The 17,485-nt window shown below is 49.1% G+C and overlaps 3 protein-coding genes across 4 annotated transcripts; 1 reads left to right on the top strand and 2 right to left on the bottom strand.

Annotated features, from left to right (window-relative positions):
- Positions 1–7,025, bottom strand: LOC113901022 (retinol dehydrogenase 12-like). Its single transcript, XM_027554828.1, has 6 exons — positions 6,755–7,025; positions 6,346–6,585; positions 5,760–5,849; positions 1,910–2,098; positions 1,326–1,432; positions 1–1,207 (listed from the first exon to the last, which is right to left on the bottom strand). The coding sequence occupies exons 1-6, from the start codon at positions 6,930–6,932 to the stop codon at positions 1,019–1,021; spliced, it is 993 nt and encodes a 330-aa protein (XP_027410629.1). The 5' UTR covers positions 6,933–7,025; the 3' UTR covers positions 1–1,018.
- Positions 7,026–7,566: 541 nt separating this feature from the next.
- C11H2orf81 (chromosome 11 C2orf81 homolog) lies at positions 7,567–13,464 on the bottom strand. Its single transcript, XM_027554817.1, has 4 exons — positions 13,333–13,464; positions 9,388–9,609; positions 9,081–9,302; positions 7,567–8,990 (listed from the first exon to the last, which is right to left on the bottom strand). Exons 1-4 carry the CDS (start codon positions 13,348–13,350, stop codon positions 7,632–7,634), a joined length of 1,821 nt encoding a protein of 606 aa, XP_027410618.1. The 5' UTR covers positions 13,351–13,464; the 3' UTR covers positions 7,567–7,631.
- A 56-nt stretch (positions 13,465–13,520) lies between these two features.
- Positions 13,521–17,407, top strand: WDR54 (WD repeat domain 54). 2 transcript variants are annotated; one of them, XM_027554826.1, is made up of 10 exons: positions 13,521–13,608; positions 13,929–14,216; positions 14,384–14,446; positions 14,976–15,042; positions 15,131–15,184; positions 15,509–15,636; positions 16,513–16,613; positions 16,713–16,875; positions 17,069–17,143; positions 17,219–17,407. In XM_027554826.1, exons 2-10 carry the CDS (start codon positions 13,995–13,997, stop codon positions 17,348–17,350), a joined length of 1,005 nt encoding a protein of 334 aa, XP_027410627.1. In that variant the 5' UTR covers positions 13,521–13,608; positions 13,929–13,994; the 3' UTR covers positions 17,351–17,407. The 2 variants fall into 2 exon arrangements, with proteins under 2 accessions (XP_027410627.1, XP_027410628.1); XM_027554827.1 differs by having other exon boundaries at positions 13,536–13,608; positions 13,994–14,216.
- The last annotated feature ends 78 nt before the right edge of the window (positions 17,408–17,485 follow it).

The raw sequence follows: 17,485 nt of genomic DNA, 5'->3' as shown, positions 1-17,485 counted from the left end.
TTTAAATGCAAGTTTGGTTTAATAGCAGAAAATCAGTTAAGGTCTAGGAAAAGAAATAAAATTTATATTAATTGAAAGAGGAGAAATAAATGTTATTATTCCTAGTTGGTATGATTTTCCATGTGCAAAAACCAAAAGAATGTATGGATGACTTATCACAATTAGATAACAGTAAAGTTTCTCAATGATATACGATTAATATACAAATTTTAAAATATCATTTGCAATAGCATAAAAAGTAAGGTATCTGAAATTAAATATAGTAAAGTTTGTATAAGATCTTTATTCAAAAATTTATAAAGATATTAAAAAGATTTAGATAGATAAAAGTACATACTTTTCATGTTTAGAACAACTCATTGTCATAAAAACTTCAATCCTCCCAAGTAGATACATACTTATACAGGCATTGTGTATGTGAAATTTGAAAAGTTTATTTCGAAATTCATTTAGCTTTTGAAAGAAACAGTGGTCTCTCTCTCTCAGAATTCACTATCTTTATTGCAGGACTCAGCACTCAGGAGCAGCTGGCTTGATAGACAGGTGGAAGGGTTACCTGTAGGTTCAGTTACGGTACAGCTGGGAGACAGCACCCTATGGAGTTAGAGTGCTTCCGGCAGGATGCGGCACACACCTTGATCCAGAGGACACTGTGGTGCTGCCTCTCCCAAGGCCAGGAACCAAGGGCAATAGATAGAAGTTTCCCCTCTTATTGGCATGTCTAATACCCACTGAAAGGAGTCTTAGTCCCTGTCCCTACAATGTGGGACTCAGAAGGTCTGGAGATCCCAGTGCCTAAGACATGAATACTTCTATCAGACAACTAGCAATAAAGTAGAAGCTGAAACTGTCCCCTGGCTGATCTGAGGTCTCATGCCCCTGAACCAACAGAAAGAGGAAGTGGTCACTCTACTAGACAAAGAGATTGATCCTTGGAGCAGGCAAACAGAAGGCATAATCAGAGTAAGGGCTGGGAGTCAGAGGGAGGGTGGCTAGTTAAGGCAGGGGCCACAGAAGATCAGTCCATCTTGTCTAGGTTTGTTAGTCGGACTGAAGTATTCCAGAGGCTTTGGGCCACATGAGGATCCTGAGCAGCTTCAGGGGGAAGAGTTATCACACAGGAACTGCTAAAATGTTTTCCAGAAATGCCATCCAGCTCCTTGGCTAAGCTCAGGTAGAGGACTGGGACTGCACCTTGTTTGCTATCCTGTAGAGACATAGAGGAAGTGAAGAGTAAAGCCAGGCAAGCTCTAACTTACCGGGACGCTGAGCAGCAGAGCCCTGACCCACCCTCTTCAGGCACCGCCAGCTTCTCCACTACCCACCTTAAAGAAGAAGCTGAGGAGCCAGAAGAGGAAGCGATAGGACCAGGAGAAGTGCTTCATGATTTTCGTGTACACAACGCCCGGGTCCACAGAGTTCACGGTCACACCTGAGAAGTGTGGTGCGTGGTGAAGTGAGAGGAGGATGGTGGGAAGGAAGGGTTAAGTGTGGTTCTGCAGTGTGCAGTAAGGAGGGATCCTACCACTTCTGTCGGGTAGAGGCGACAAGAGACTTGGGGGTGGTGCCAGAGAAGTCCGTGTTTCACAACTTACATGAATGGCAATGCCCAAGCCAGTAAGGACATAGAAGTATTAGAAAGCATGGGGTGATCTTCAGGGGGAATATGATGGGTGGTGTTGGAGGAGAGGGAAGTTGTGGATGATGAGAAAGTTGGAAAAGAATGAAAAGGAGGTAGGAAGATGGGATTGAGAGAAATACTGGGTGCACCGATGATAAATGATAAGAGATTAACAGCTGGCTTGGGGATATTGGGAGTATTTTAAGGCCAGAATATATTGGAATGAGATGGGAAGGGTTGGGAGGTCGTGATGGGAGTGGAAGGGTAGGGAGTGTCAGAGGCAGTTACCTGTTCCTTGAAGTCTCTGGGCAAGCTTCCCAGTGAACGAGGCCAAAAGCAGTTTGCTGCAATCATAGTTCTGGTTGAAGGTCAAAGGTCTACCCGCCCCTATCAGATGATCCTCATCAATGTACCCATGTGATTGCCGGAAGGAAGATACATTCACCACCCGGGCTGACCCTGCCCGCTGCAGGGCCCCTAGGTGGAGAGAAGAGCACATACCCTTAATCCAAGTCATGGAGTAAACCCCCATGCCCACTCTCCACGAGACTACAGGAGAGCAGGGTCCATCCCAGGCTTTCAGAAGACAGTCAGTGGGCCCCGTGCAGAGTGTAATGTGACTGTGACTATTTTCATTAGCTGCTTTACGAAGGTGGTTCTTCTTGTTTTATTTTAGTGTGGTTTTTTTTTTTTTTTTGGCCTAAAGTAAAAGTGGAGTTTTCCCTTTTCTGCCGCTTGCCAGCTGAAGCTAATTTAATTAATCCTTGTTTATATTTTTATTTTGCTGATGGCTAAGAATGGGGAGGAGAGGCTGGAAATGCTGTGAAAATTGGCTTTCACACATTCATACATTTATTCATTCACTTAAGTCCCTTGGACTGCAAGGAGATCCAGCCAGTCCATTCTGAAGGAGATCAGCCCTGGGATTTCTTTGGAGGGAATGATGCTGAAGCTGAAACTCCAGTACTTTGGCCACCTCATGCGAAGAGCTGACTCATTGGAAAAGACTTTGATGCTGGGAGGGATTGGGGGCAGGAGGAGAAGGGGACGACAGAGGATGAGATGGCTGGATGGCATCACTGACTCGATGGACTTGAGTCTGAGTGAACTCCGGGAGTTTGTGATGGACAGGGAGGCCTGGCGTGCCGCGATTCATGGGGTTGCAAAGAGTTAGACACGACTGAGTGACTGAACTGAACTGAACTGAATTCATCCCACAAATATTCACTGCGCCCCTGAATTATGGCAGACACCATGCTAGGCACTAAAGACATATGGGTGCTAGGCTTAGGGGAAAAGAAATATGTGCAGAGATTCTTGGGAAAGAGTTTTATTAAAAAAATTTTTTTAATTAAAAAAAATTTGGAATTTATCTTCCAAAAGAATGAAAGTAAAATTACTATCAATAGAAGAGGTACAAGCAAATCTTTGGGGAAGAAAAGAGTTTCCTAACTATACAAAAAAAAGTCTGGATTATATAAAGTATAAAAAATTATAGTTATCACATAGAGTTTACTTATTGTTTCAAAATACTAAAGCTATTTTAAGCCCTCATGAAGAATCACAAATGAAAAATTGAGTGGAGGTATTCAGCCATAATTTGCTGAAGAGAAAATTATTCTTAAAGAGGACAGTGAACTCCAGACTTGCAAACATAGTGACATAAAGACCAAAGGGGCTCACAACCTAGTTGGAGACTGATCTTCATGCAACAGCATCTGTACAGGAACAGAGCTGTTTACAGGGGCTCAGGTGGTGGTGGTGGTTTAGTTGCTAAGTCGTGTCCAATTCTTTGCGACCACAGGGACCGCCTGCCAGGCTCCTCTGTCCATGAGATTCTCCAGGCAATCTCCAATCTCCATCTCCAATCCTGGAGTGGGTTGCCATTTCCTTCTCCAGGGGATCTTCCCAACCCAGGTCTCCTGCTGTGTAGGCAGATTCTTTACCACCTGAGCTATGAGGAAAATGGGGACACCGGGTGGGAGGCAGAGGTGTCAGGACAGGATCCACAGCACGAGTGGTATCTGTGCTGAGTGCTGGAAGCTGAATTAAGTTAGCCAAGCTAAAAGGATGGGAAAGGATATTCCAAATAGAGGGAAACACATGTGCAAATTACAGCCAGGATTTAGAAGACAGAGTGTGGCCTAAGAGAGAAAAAATCTTGGCTGAAGATGAGGGCGTGGGTTTGGGAAAGGTCAAGGCGAGGCTCTCAGCCTGCCGGAGGTTTTGTAAGTGGAGATAAACAGCTTAGTTATTGTATAAAGGTTAGAATGCCTCTAAAAATTTGAAGCAAGAAAGTGATGTGATGAAAGGTGATTTCTTAGAAGACATAGAAGGGAGAATAGACTAGACAGAGGAGATAGGAGAGAATGAAACAGAGCAGGACCATATGGTCCTTGCCCCTCTCCCCGCCCCATGTCCTCTGCCCGCCTTTTGTCTATAGAAAACTTTAATCAAAGAATAAGTTTAATCAGAAAAGTGAAAAATGGCTGAAACAAAGGAAAACTGTCTAAAGAGACTAAATAATAGTAATTTAGTCATTAAGCATAGTTAAGGACCTTTAATTCTTTCTCAAGGGTTATAGATAATATGTTGAGCCATATCCTGTGAGTTGTCTTATAGATACCAAAATATCAGGTGGAAAAGTTAACTCCATGGTGACCAGACTGTACCTAGGACTGAAGATTAACTCTACCTAAAACAATGAAGATGATGCTAGTCAGACCACTGATGACCAATTGAAGATGACTCTTAGAGATAAATGCACTGTTTCCACATGTAATGTCCCCCCTACACACACTCTGTCTATCAAAGCTCTCACCCAGTGCTTGTCCGGTGGTGGAGTCGGCCTTTGCACAGATGTCCGCCACCCTCCCTACCACTAGCTGCCAGAATCCGAAATAGAGCAAACTTTCCTTTCCATGAACCTGGCCTGTTTATTGGCTTTTGAGTGGCGAGCAGTCAGACCCCCCCCACACATACTTTTTAGTAACAAGAAGACAGTTCAAGAAATTATTACTGAGCAAGACACAGGGTATTGTAGCACGTTACAATTTTTGGAAAAGGGCAAAACATATATTAATACATTACGTATTAATGTATTAATAGGCCATAGAGCTTGGCCTTGCTCTTTGTTCACTTTCCAGTCAGGACTAATTTAATTGCTCACTAAAGGGTACATGAGACCTGGCAATAGGAGTTGCCTCCCAGGAAGGGAATGGGCAGCTGATTTTCCAGGAGAGGAGGAGAGTTTTTCTTTTCTTTCTTTCTTTTTCTATATACCCTTTTGTACTTTGGACATCTATTCATTACCTGAACAAAAAATTAATTTTCTTTTAAAGAGGCTATTAGAGAGCTTCCTAGATGGCTCAGTGGTAAAGAATCTGCCTGCCAATACAGGAGACACGAGTTCAATCCCTGATCCAGGAGGACCCCACGTGCCGCAGAGCAGCTGGGCCCGTGCACCGTGACCATTGAGCCCCAGCACAGATGAGCTGCAACTCCTGAGCCCACAGGCCGGAACTACTGAAGCCCGGGCATCCTAGAGCCTGTGCTCCACAAAAAGACAGGCCACTGCAACGAGAAGCCTTGCAGGGCAGCTAGAGAAAGCCCATGCAGCAAGGAAGACCCAGCACGGCCAAAAATCAATCAATCAATAAATAAAATTATAAACAGGCTATCAGACAATCCAGGGAAAATGTTAGGGAGAATGCGCCTGCTGCTTAAACCCTCCCTTCCCTAGGAGAACACAGCCTCCTTAAACCTAGTAGCCTAATACCACCCTCAAGAAGCTTTTGTTGAGATGACTGACTCTACCAGTGTGGCTAGAACTCAGACCTGAGATGACTGAGTCTACTGGTCTGGCTAGAACACAGACCTGAGGGAAAGAGAGGTGTGGTGTAGATCTTATATCCTCCTGCTTGTTGTATGGATATCTGGGGGCTAACTGATTCCATTACCAGTCTCCTAATCTTGACTGATGCCAAGTATGAAAAGTTAAAATGTATTGGGTCATTACTCAGCATGCATCTGGGTGCCAAGGGAAAGGAGATGACCATGACAGACAGTAAGCCATGAAAATGCTAGAGGAATGGAAAAGCAGGGGTCACACAGAAGGTAAGTACCCATCCTTCCTTACCTTGGAGCAGATTTGTGAGCAGAAAGGGTCCAGTGTAGTTGGTTGCAAAGGTGAGATCAAGGCCCTCTGGAGTAAGTGTGGTAGGGAACCCTGTGGAAGATGAAAACATAGGTAGTGGGTGATGGAGTGAGAATCCTGAGGGAGACAAAATCTGGGGAGGATATATTGGGTTCAATAGAAATGCCCTGGTGGCTCAGACAGTAAAGAATCCACCTGCAAGGTAGGAGACCTGGGTTGGATCCCTTGGTTGTGAAGATCCCCTGGAGGAGGGCACGGTAACCACTCCAGTATGCCTACAGAATTCCATGGGCAGAGGAGCCTGGAGGGCTACAGTCCATGGGGTCACTAAGAGTTGGACACGACTGAGTGACTAAACCCAGCACAGAAACACCACAGGAGCATGGATGTGTTGAGATGGGGGCAATGATGTTTGAGACTATAATTTTAGGTTTTTCAGGATAGTGTCTGAATTAGAGAGTTTCCATGGGATGTACAGGTTAGGCTTTAAGGATGCCTGTTTTGAGGTCCCTGAGCTAGAAATGAAATTCTGGAAATGTGTTTAGGGGAAGTAAGTCAAGGCACATACCACAGACTGCAGCATTGTTAACCAATAGATGAATCTCAGGACACTCCTGCAGCAGCCGCTGAGCAAAGCTCCGAATGGAGGCCATAGAGCTCAGGTCCACTTCACCAAGTAGGAGGCGGTTGCTCTTAGATGTTGCTTGTATCTCAGCCAGGGCTTGCTGTCCTCGCTCTCGGCTACGGCAGGCCAGGATCACACGGGCCCCGCGGTGGGCCAGCTCCTGGGACACAGCCTTCCCAATGCCTGTGGGAGGGCAGCTTCAGAGTATGCTAGTCTGGGGAGTGACTAGAGGGCAATGGAGCAAGTAGGGTGGGAAACAAGGGTTCTGACAGTGGGAGCTGGTCCTCCTCTCTGCCCTCCCTGTTGGGGCAGTTGGAGGCTGTGGTTGTGGCAGGTCAGAAGGAACACTCACCACTGTTGGCCCCAGTCACCACTGCTGTCTTCCCAGTCAAATCCGTGGAGCAGTGCTGGAGGTCCCAGAGATAAAACTTATGCCAGATCTGCACACTTAGTCTAAGCAGGAGGACCAGAATGAGGAGGGCAGAGCCAGGACCCCATACTGGGCTGCTGAGTACAGACCACAGAGACATGGCAGAGAAGACTGGCCCACCCCCAAGAAGTGCTGCCCACAGAAGTGGGGCGGGGAGGGACTAGTCAGAGCAGAGTAGGACCAGCCAACAGGTTGATGTGGAGCATAAAGCACAAAATTTAAGGAGGCACCACTCACTCTTGGATGTGTTCGAGTATCCCATTTGAACCTGAGAGTGAGTTCCTCCTTAAATTATTTTCACTCGCTATCTGATTGCCTCAATCCAATGCTGGTCAAAGATCAAGGGAGTCAGAGTTTCCCTAAATCCTGCATAGCCTCAAATTTGTATTCACAGAAAACTTGGATATGCACTCTAAGGTGAATTGATAGAGCTCCAGGGACTGAAAATCAAATTCCTCATGTCTTGAATCACTCTGTGCTTAAACAGAGCCACCCCTTCTTCCCCTACTGGAAGGAGACTAAGTTCTCCCAACTGAGGCAGATCCCTCTTGCAACCCTTGCGTGCTCCTTTGTGGAAATGGGGATGGTTCTCCAGAATGCCTCTCCTGGAGAGCCACCTTGACCCTAAAGCAGGGTCTCCTAAGGGTGTAACGTAATTATGTTCTGTGTTCTTATAGACCTCTCCAGTTCAGTGAGAGTGCACACTTGGAAGGAACTGATGGACATCAGGCCAATTCTTAAGGCAACTCGGCTGTTTATTTCTAGCAAGCAGACAGAAGGAAGGTAGAATTCCCAATGCCTAGGGCTTAGAATTGGGCAGGCGCTTGGAGGGGAGTGACCACATTTTGAGGGCTGAGTTCATTAGCTGTGCCACAGTCACCTGGGGCTTCGGGGCACCTGTATGGATGGGAGGAGAGGCGCTGCCTTCTCTGTCGTTCCGTTGAGGCTCAGAGGAGCTAAGCAGCACCTGCGTACTTGGGTTCCACATGTTCACACCAGGAGCCAGCTTCAATGCTCCCGGCAGCAACACGGGCTTCCACGTCACCTGGGACGTGGCCTCCAGAACTTGAGGCACGGGATGACGATATTGGTGAGGATCCTGGCTCTCCCGGTCCCCAAGGTCCAGGCCCTGCGGAGGTACACGGGTACGACCGGCCCAGAGCTCACCCAGCAGTTCGGCCTCCCCCTCCCAGCCGCTGGGCCACTTAGCACCCGGCCATAATTTGGGGCTGGGGCTGCGTGCCATGTCCGGGCGCGCCCGGTGTGTGGCGAGAAAACGGAGCCCGGGACTGGGGAAGGGAAGCTTTGAACCAAAGCCTGGCGATGGTAGGCCTAAGTTTAGAGTAGGGAACTGGAGGCTTAGACCAGGGCCCAAAGTTCGGACAGGAACGCCAGGTGGGAAAGGGAAGAACTCTGACCGGGAGACGCGGCAGCTGGGGCGGGAGGCTTGCGGTCCGGCTGGGGCCTCGGTCTTCTCGCCCCGCTGGCGCCCCCGGTAGGCCTCCAAGGGGCGGCCCTCCGAGTCTGGGACCAGGACCTCCGACAGCGGGCGCACCCAGGGGCGCGGCAGCCGCGCGGGGTCCAGACGCGCCGTCGTCCCCTTACGGCCAATTCTGGACTGAAGTGCGCTGGGCCGCTCTTCAGCCAGCCACGGCGGCTGCGGCTGGAATCCCGCCGAGGGGTTGAGCGTGGTGGGGCCGCCCGCGGAGGGATCGGACACCAACACCCGCGAGGGGATGAGGGGCACCTTTTCCTCCCTGAGTTCCAGCCGGTCTCCAGCCGCGTGCGGCTGGGGCGTGCAATTGTAGAGGTCCTCGAGAGAGAACTGAGAGCTGATGGGCTGTGCCCGCTCGACAGAGGCCTGAGGGCTGGCTACCAAGGACAGCTCCAGAGAAGCGTGGGTACTGCCTGCCGGCACCATCTCCATCGACAGTTGGCTGCTCGAGTTCGAGGATCCGACTGCAAACAGGTCAGTCTGGTCGCTCCTCGACTGATCACCTAGTTTCTCCAAAGGACTCCGGGGCCCTGTCTCCTGAAGCAACTCGGGCGTGGGTGGAGAGTCCGGGGTGACAGTTAGCTCCCAAGATTCCATCGGCTCCTGAGAGCCTGAATCCGTCCACGATCCTCCTAAAGGGATCTGGTCCACGCTGTCTTGGTCCTGGGAAAATGCACAGGGGTGGAGGTCAGGGGTGAGTAATGGATCGGGGGCGGCGGTAAGAGGTGGGCGGCAGCTGGAGGCTGGGCTTACTTCGCCTTGAAACGTCTCCTCCAGCCCCATCGAGGCCCGGGCGTGCAGCACCGGCACGGATCCCTGAGCCCAGGCATCCGTCGTGCAAGCCAAGGGCTCCTCATCCTCGCCCCATGTGGGGTCCTCTGCCACTGCAGATTCTCCCTCGTCCCGAGCCAAAAAGCGCCACTCGGTGATCTGCAGCATGGCCTCCCGTGCCTGACTGATGGTGAATGGAATGCACTGCGGAGGCGAGAAAGGGTCTCAGTCCGGCAGGGAGGGGTCAGGAGAGGGGAGATGTGTCTGAAGGACAAGGATCCAGGCCTACCTGCTGGGTCAGATAGACTTTAAAGGCGGAGTCTATGACTCGGGCCACCAGATCAGCCAAGATGTCGCCCACAACGTCCTCGCCCTCTTCGAGAGCCGTGAACGCTATCCATTCGGCCTCAGTGAGCCGCCCAGGCACGATGTCCACCTGCGGCACCGGAACCGTAGGTGGCCGCACCTTTTCCGCCTTGGATCGGGTCATCCCGCGGTCTCGGACCTGCCTCTGTGGGAAAGGAATAGGGCACTCAGGGCGGGAAACCGAGGAGTGGAGCACCAGTTATGGGTTAGGAGGAAGCTTCCTTAGGTTGTCTAAGACGAAGGAAAGGCCTTTATTTATTTATTTATTTTTAATTTTTTTTAGGAAAGGCCTTTAGAAAGGGACAATTTACTACTAAGAGCCTACTATGTGACAGATGCTTTTCAGGTGACCTAGCCGATTTAATTTTTCAAACAGCTCACTCAGTCCATTTCACAGACAAAGGAACTGAAGCCTGATAGCAGTTCACCTCCACTTGCTTGGGATTACACAGTGAGCCCAGGCTATATATAGCTCTAACTGCACAGTCCTTGTTATTTGTGCTAGTTCAAAGTATTCAAAATTCTTGAGAGTTCAGGAATTTGAAAAATTCAATAAACAGCAGGAATTATTGGTGTGTTTCCCATTTCCTCCCATTCCCCAAATCAACTTAGATCCTCATTTCACAATATACATCTAAATAAATTCCAGATGAATTAAAGCACGCATACAAACAAAACAAAATTAAAACAAAAGATAAAATGTAGGGAAAATAGTTTAAATTGTCATATAATCTCTGGGTGAGAAACAGCTGCCTAAGCATAAAAGTAATGTAAGAAATAATAAAGAAATGGGTAGGTAACTCTATATATGGAGAAGGCAATGGCACCCCACTCCAGTACTCTTGCCTGGAAAATCCCATGGATGGAGGAGCCTGGTGGGCTGCAGTCCATGGGGTCGCTAAGAGTTGGACTCGACTGAGCAACTTCACTTTCACTTTTCACTTTCATGCATTGGAGAAGGAAATGGCAACCCACTCCAGTGTTCTTGCCTGGAGAAACCCAGGGATGGGGGAGCCTGGTGGGCTGCCGTCTATGGGGTCACACAGAGTCGGACATGACTGAAGCGACTTAGCAGCAGCAGCAGCAACTGTATATGTATTTATATACACATGTGTATATACACATATATATATATGTCAAATTTTCCTGTGCTTTTTCTTAAAATTCCTAATTACAAGCTGATAACAGTAGTTATCATTTACTGGCACTTAAACTATATGCAGGTCAGGAAGCAACAGTTAGAACTGGACATGGAACAACAGACTGGTTCCAAATAGGAAAAGGAGTACGTCAAGGCTGTATATTGTCACCCTGCTTATTTAACTTATATGCAGAGTACATCATGAGAAATGCTGGACTGGAAGAAACACAAGCTGGAATCAAGATTGCCGGGAGAAATATCAGTAACCTCAGATATGCAGATGACACCACCCTTATGGCAGAAAGTGATGAGGAACTAAAGAGCCTCTTGATGAAAGTGAAAGAGAGTGAAAAAGTTGGCTTAAAGCTCAACATTCAGAAAACTAAGATCATGGCATCAGGTCCCATCACTTCATGGGAAATAGATGGGGAAACAGTGGAAAAAGGGTCAGACTTTATTTTTTGGAGCTCCAAAATCACTGCAGATGGTGACTGCAGCCATGAAATTATAAAATGCTTACTCTTTGGAAGGAAAGTTATGACCAACCTAGATAGCATATTCAAAAGCAGAGACATTACTTTGCCAACAAAGGTTCGTCTAGTCAAGGCTATGGTTTTTCCTGTGGTCATGTATGGATGTGAGAGTTGGACTGTGAAGAAGGCTGAGCACCAAAGAATTGATGCTTTTGAACTGTGGTGTTGGAGAAGACTCTTGAGAGTCCCTTGGACTGCAAGGAGCTCCAAGCAGTCCATTCTGAAGGAGATCAGCCCTGGGATGTCTTTGGAAGGAATGATGCTAAAGCTGAAACTCCAGTACTTTGGCCACCTCATGCGAAGAGTTGACTCATTGGAAAAGACTCTGATGCTGGGAGGGATTGGGGGCAGGAGGAGAAGGGGACGACAGAGGATGAGATGGCTGAATGGCATCACTAACTCGATGGACGTGAGTCTGGGTGAACTCTGGGAGTTTGTGATGGACAGGGAGGCCTGGCGTGCTGCGATTCATGGGGTTGCAAAGAGTCGGACACGACTGAGCAACTGAACTGAACTGAAAGTATATTAGTCACATACATGGATTCAGTTCCTACATTTTTTAGACTACATACTATTTTTATCCCCATTTTACAGAATTTGCCTAAGATCACAGAGTAAGGAAGTAGTAGAGTCATAATTCATATGCAGGTCTGTCTGACTCCAGAGCTTGGCTTTATCCTGCTTCCTAAACCAAAAATACATGCAACAAATTTTTTAAAAAGATATTCCCAAATACATTAAAAATGCATATAAATTTTTATAACCATAAGATCTCCAAGGATAATAAGAACATAATATTTCACAAAAGTGGAACTATTGATGACTAATAAACATTTGAAAAGATATCCAATCTTCAAAAGTACCAATTCCATTTTATAAATACACAAAGGCATACTCTGAAAATATATTCTCTAAAATATTCCCTGTGATGTCATTTATAATAGCAGAATATTGAAAACATACATCTAACAAGGAAAATAGGTGGCTAATTGTGTGCTACCTATATGATGAAATATTATGTGATGATTAAAGGCAGTCTTTAGGAAGAATTTACAATAGCATAAGAAAATACTTATGATGTAATCTTAAATGAAAGAAACGATATAAAATTACATATCAAGTATGATCTCAGGTGTGTAAACCTATATGTGTTGAAGAAAAGGAAAGCACCGTGTATATGTTTTTTTCCTACACTCTTCTCCAGTTTATAAGTTCTCTACAATGACTTTATATCCTTTTATAATCAAGAAAAACCCACTGAAAAAAAAGTCTAGTCTCCCCAAAACCCATTTTAGGGACATACGAATTTACTAGTAAATTATTGGGAGCCTCTTAATTTCCCCACAACAGTTTCCCTGAAGCTGATTCCTTCTAAAATTTACCCCCAACACAATTTCCCTAACTTTTGTCTCCCCACCGCCAACATTATTGCTTCATACATGGTGTTCCCCAAAATTCATTCTCCCCCAACTCTGGTGTTTCCTAAACCTCACACTGAACTCAAAATCCCTTGTTTCGTTTCCCCTCTCTGCTAGTGAGAACAGTTCTGTTGGCAAGCCCAAGGAACGGTCCACAGCCCCGTTCAGGCTTGGCCAGAGCAGGGGTAGGTAGGGCTGGGAGAGGAGAGTTGATTCCTTAGACAACCACGCCCAGGCTCTCATTACACCCGCGCTAATGGCTACACCTAGAAATGGCCTGACCAGAGGGGTTGGAGATATTACTGCATGAATGCTCTTCAGTCTATTTTAGAGTTTCTTGGCTTTTAAACAATTGACTTTCAAGTGCAGCCTCAGAATTGTTGTTTAATCCATTTATTCCTCCCGAAATTCTCCAAATGAAACCTATCTAGCAACACCCTCTCCCCAGTGCCTGACCAATTCTGGTTTATCCATTTAAATGAGTACCTCAATATAAGAGACTCATTAAATGCATTAACTGTTGTCAAAGTTACTTCTTGTTCTTGGGCTCTTCATCACCCATTTAACCCCCTTCCCTCAGGCTCCAAGTGTGACAATGCTTGTGAGTGCGCGTGGTGCAGGTGTAGGTTTTCCGTCCTAGTGCACAGACATGGCTTCCTCGGTCATCTTGAACGCCCGCGTGAAAGGCGGATGCCGGGTGGCTCAGAGTTGGCCCACCGCTCCGGACACTGGTCTTAACCCCGCTCTGGGCCACCCTCAGCTGAGCTAAAGCTCACCGGGCCTTCGTGCGCCATCGCCTCAACTGTAGCTTCAACCCCCAGGCTCCAGCAGCTTTCCGGTCCAGCCGCAGCTGCTACTGCAGCCTATCGGTCTCCTCGGCAACCGCGCCGCGCTGAGGCTCGCCCCGCCCACAGTTGCCCTGGCAGCCGCGCCGGCCGCGCGTCGCACGTTAGGGTAGTTCACCCCACCCAACGGCTGTGCGTACGTGCGTCGTCTCTATGGTGGCGGCGGATTCGGAGAGACCGAACGCTTCTGGAGTCTCGGAGCTGCTGGTGTGAACTCTGACCTGGTCCGGGGGCTTCGGGGAGCCAGGCTGAGGGAGGAAGAGCCTAGAGGCTACCCTGCTTCATCCTGCCTTGACTCGGGCTTTTGGGGCCACTGGGTCCTGGGCCATCACCATTCCTCCTCTGGGGTTCCCCCCATCACCTCATGACTCAGCCCTAGGGTTCCCCTCGCCAGCTCCGCGTTACCCTTCCCACACACGTGACCACCAACCCCCATCATCATCCCCGAGGCCCTCGTTCATTCACCTCGCGACCCAGTCGCCGGGGGCTTTCCCACTGCCTTCTGTCAGCACCACTCCACCCCCAAGCCCCCTTAGGAATCTCGGCTATCTTCTGCTTTCCGCGCGCCTGGGATCGACCGTCTCTCCCCAAGAATGTTCCGCCGGGAGCGCTCCATCCCGCTTCGAGGCTCGGCGGCCGCCCTGTGCAACAACCTCAGTGTGCTGCAGCTGCCCGCCCGCAACCTCACTCATTTTGGAGTAGTTCATGGACCCAGCGCCCAGCTACTCAGCGCTGCTCCTGAGGGTGTGCCCTTGGCCCAGCGCCAACTCCACGCTAAGGAGGGCGCTGGAGTGAGCCCCCCACTTATCACCCAGGTGAGGCGTGGAGTTGGGAGTGGTGTTGCTGAACCCCGCCCTACCTAGAACCCGGTACTTCCTCTCCAAACCTGAAGGAATAGGCCTTCCCTGACTGTCTGAATTTCCACACTTTCGAGTCCTCATGTCCTCTGCCCTACTTCTTACTCTGATTTATCTCCCTCTAGATCCACTGGTGTGTCCTCCCTTTCCGAGTATTGCTGGTACTCACCTCTCATCGAGGAATACAAGTAAGACGAGGACCTTCCTATCCTCCCCCGCTAGAGTCTTAACTTCTCGCCAAGGCCCCTAGTGTGTGTGCTGTGCTTAGTCGCTCAGTCGTGTCTGACTCTGCGACCCCGTGGTCTGTAGCCGGCCAGGCTCCTCTGTCCATGGGATTCTCCAGGCAAGAATACTGGAGTGGGTTGCCATTTCCTCCTCCAGGGGATCTTCCCAACCCAGCGATCTTACTTCTAAACATTTCCAAGCTGTTTCATGCTTAGCCCCCTCATTTCTCATCTTCATACCTTCCTTGTTTTCCAATTCTTAAGTGCCACCTCCAATATCTGCCCTTCTATTAGTTGTGTGACCTTGGGCAATTTAGTGAACTTCTCAGAGCCTCAGTGTCTTCTGTTAAATAGAGATAAAAGTAGCGCCTCCCTCCCAGGGTAATTTTGAGGATTAAACAGGCTAAGGTTAACATGAGTATGTGGAGTAGTTGGTACAGAGCTCAGCAAAGGTCAGCTGGGTTATGACCCCGTCCTTGCCCTGGTCTTCCAGATGTACGAGTCTGATGGCTCCGTCATGGTCTACTGGCATGCACTGGACGCTGGAGATGCCTCTCTAGGTACCTGCAGGACTGGGTTGGGGGTAGGGAGTGTTTGCTGGGCCTAGGGGGGATAATACTTCTAATCGTTTACCACTCTCATACTCAGTGCAGGCTGCGTTTGCCCGAGGAATTGCTGCCAGTGGCCACTACGTCTGTGTGGGTGAGGGGGCCAAAGGCAGGGCATTGGAGAGTGCTGAGGTATAGGGGTGTGGGCTTTGACCAGGATGCTGCTGAAGGTCTGAGGAAATTGTGGAGTGTTAGAGGGGTGGGAGTGAAGGAGGGTCTGAGAAACTCCAAAAAGGCATGGAGGGGTTCAGAGGGTCAGGATGGTATAGGAAAAGGGCAGTGAATGTTGGGAGTGGGGCTGTTGGAACATTGAGAGGTGGGTTTGTTACTAAGGTTTCTGGGATGGAGGGAGGGCTGAACATGGTGGCTGGAGACCTGGGAGCATCAGGAAGCCATCAGTGGAGCACTGGTTCTGCAGGAACATGGTCGGGCCAGGTACTGGTGTTTGACATCCCCACGAAGGGTCCCAACATTGTACTGAGTGAAGAGCTGGCAAGGCACCAGACACCAATCTCAGACATTGCCACTGAGCCTGCCCAGGGACAGGTGAGTGGATCCCCCCTACCTGTTCCAGTGAATCTGAGGGCCTTCCCCACCTTGGGAAAGCAGGGGACCTGGGTTCAAGCCTCGGCTTTGCCATTAAGCAGCTGAATGACTTTGGGCAAATTAGTGCACTTTGCTAAGTTTCAGCAACCTCAAGTCCAGTGATGAGTCCAGAAATACTTTCTATTTATCTGGTACTTAATAGTTCACTCATACTTTACGATCCTGGTGTGAATGGAGGAGTTGGGACCGATGGTTTCTGACATGTGTGGCTTCCTTCTCTGAGCTTGGGCGAGTCCACCCTATTGAGGCCCACCTCCAGTGCTATCCTCTCCTGGAAGCCTCCCCCTCTTCCAGCCCCCACTCGTCTCCCTTAGCTGAACCCTGAATTGACACTGCCTGCAAAGACAACTCTTACCTCCCTGATTAGATTGTAAACCTCTTGAAAACAGGGTATGTATCTTATAATTCCTATGCTACACTACACCTGGCACAAAGTTGGGCCCATGGGCTCTGTTGGCTGCCTGGGTTGAGGGGCTGTCAAGAGTCCCAGAGTTCAGTCATGACTGTGACTGGCTCAGTGCAAGACCTCCAGAAGGCCCTAACACTGTGGCCTTAGTTTCATCATTCATCCAATGAGGACAATTGTATACCCTGACACACGGGGTGTGTGCTGGGGTTGGGGCAGGGAGTCAGACTCTATAAGGAATATAACGAAAGCATTTAATGCTTCCAAGAGACCCTTCCAGCCAGTGATGGCTCCACATCTTCCCCTTTCCCTGGAAAGACAAAGATGCAAATACTGCCTCCCTTCCCCTCCTGCCCTGTATACAGGACCCAGCAGGGAGAAAAAAGGGCTAATCCTGCCTTTCCCCTCAGGACTGCGTGGCTGACACTGTGACAGCAGATGACTCGGGCTTGCTGTGTGTCTGGAGATCAGGGCCCAAATTCAAATTACTGACCCAGATTCCAGGATTCGGGTAGGTGAGGCAGAAGGGGGCTGAGGCCTTCCTGAGGTAGCTTCAAGGTGGGGAGTGGGCTTAGGTCTGGGAAATCAAAGTGCGATGTCACCCTTGCAGGGTCCCGTGCTCTTCTGTGCAGCTGTGGCAGGGAACCATAGCAGCAGGCTACGGGAACGGGCAAGTGCGTCTATATGAAGCCAGTACAGGAACTGTACACGTCCAGATCGATGCCCACGCCCGGGCCATCTGTGCCCTGGACCTGGCTCCTGAGGTGGGCAAGGTCAGTCTCCAGCTCTGACCTTGCAAAGCCTTGTTTCCTGGTGCTGGGATGTTGAGAGGCACTCCACAGACTTATCTCTGCCTCTCAGGGTAGCCCCCTTCCCAGGCACCTGGACTGAGCTTTACAGCCTATACCAGCCCTCTGTCAGCACATTCTGACTCCCACTGGTCCTCCTTGCCTTTCTTTAAAATAGCTACTCTCTGCGGCTGAAGACACTTTCGTACACATCTGGAAGTTGAGCAGAAGCCCAGAGGATGGCTACATTGAGGTATGTGTCATAAGAGGAATGGAATGAGGGCCCGAGGATGAGGCCACAGGCCTGAACAGCTGTCTTTTCTCCCAGGTGGAACACTGTCATGGTGAGTGTGTGCCTGACACCCAGCTGTGTGGTGCCCGATTCTGTGACCCCTCAGGCAGCTCCTTTGCTGTGACTGGCTATGACGTCGCTGAGATCCTGAGATTCAGCAGCATATGAGAGAAGAGCAGCCCTCTGTTGCCCTGTGGTATTTATAAAGTACTCCCTCTCCACCCAGCCCTTGTCTGATTACTCAATCTCATGGTCACACTTCACACCTAGTGAATAAGCTCCAGGGATAAAAGGCTATGGCGG

The sequence above is a fragment of the Bos indicus x Bos taurus genome, chromosome 11, assembly GCF_003369695.1.
Source record: "Bos indicus x Bos taurus breed Angus x Brahman F1 hybrid chromosome 11, Bos_hybrid_MaternalHap_v2.0, whole genome shotgun sequence".
NCBI lineage: Eukaryota > Metazoa > Chordata > Mammalia > Artiodactyla > Bovidae > Bos > Bos indicus x Bos taurus.
Note: the sequence above shows the minus strand (reverse complement) of the source record. Positions and strands in the feature narration are given on the sequence as shown.

Coding starts and splice junctions, on each gene's coding strand:
- LOC113901022 (XM_027554828.1), bottom strand. CDS start 6,932: ATGTCTCTGTGGTCTGTACTCAGCAGCCCAGTATGGGGTCCTGGCTCT. Junction 5,850..6,345: donor TAACAATGCTGCAGTCTGTG/GTATGTGCCTTG, acceptor CATCTTCCACAG/GGTTCCCTACCACACTTACT. Junction 1,433..1,909: donor CCAGAGACTTCAAGGAACAG/GTAACTGCCTCT, acceptor CACACTTCTCAG/GTGTGACCGTGAACTCTGTG.
- C11H2orf81 (XM_027554817.1), bottom strand. Junction 9,303..9,387: donor AAGTCTATCTGACCCAGCAG/GTAGGCCTGGAT, acceptor TCGCCTCCGCAG/TGCATTCCATTCACCATCAG. Junction 8,991..9,080: donor AGGAGACGTTTCAAGGCGAA/GTAAGCCCAGCC, acceptor GCATTTTCCCAG/GACCAAGACAGCGTGGACCA.
- WDR54 (XM_027554826.1), top strand. CDS start 13,995: ATGTTCCGCCGGGAGCGCTCCATCCCGCTTCGAGGCTCGGCGGCCGCC. Junction 14,447..14,975: donor CCTCTCATCGAGGAATACAA/GTAAGACGAGGA, acceptor CTGGTCTTCCAG/ATGTACGAGTCTGATGGCTC. Junction 16,876..17,068: donor TGGCTCCTGAGGTGGGCAAG/GTCAGTCTCCAG, acceptor TCTTTAAAATAG/CTACTCTCTGCGGCTGAAGA.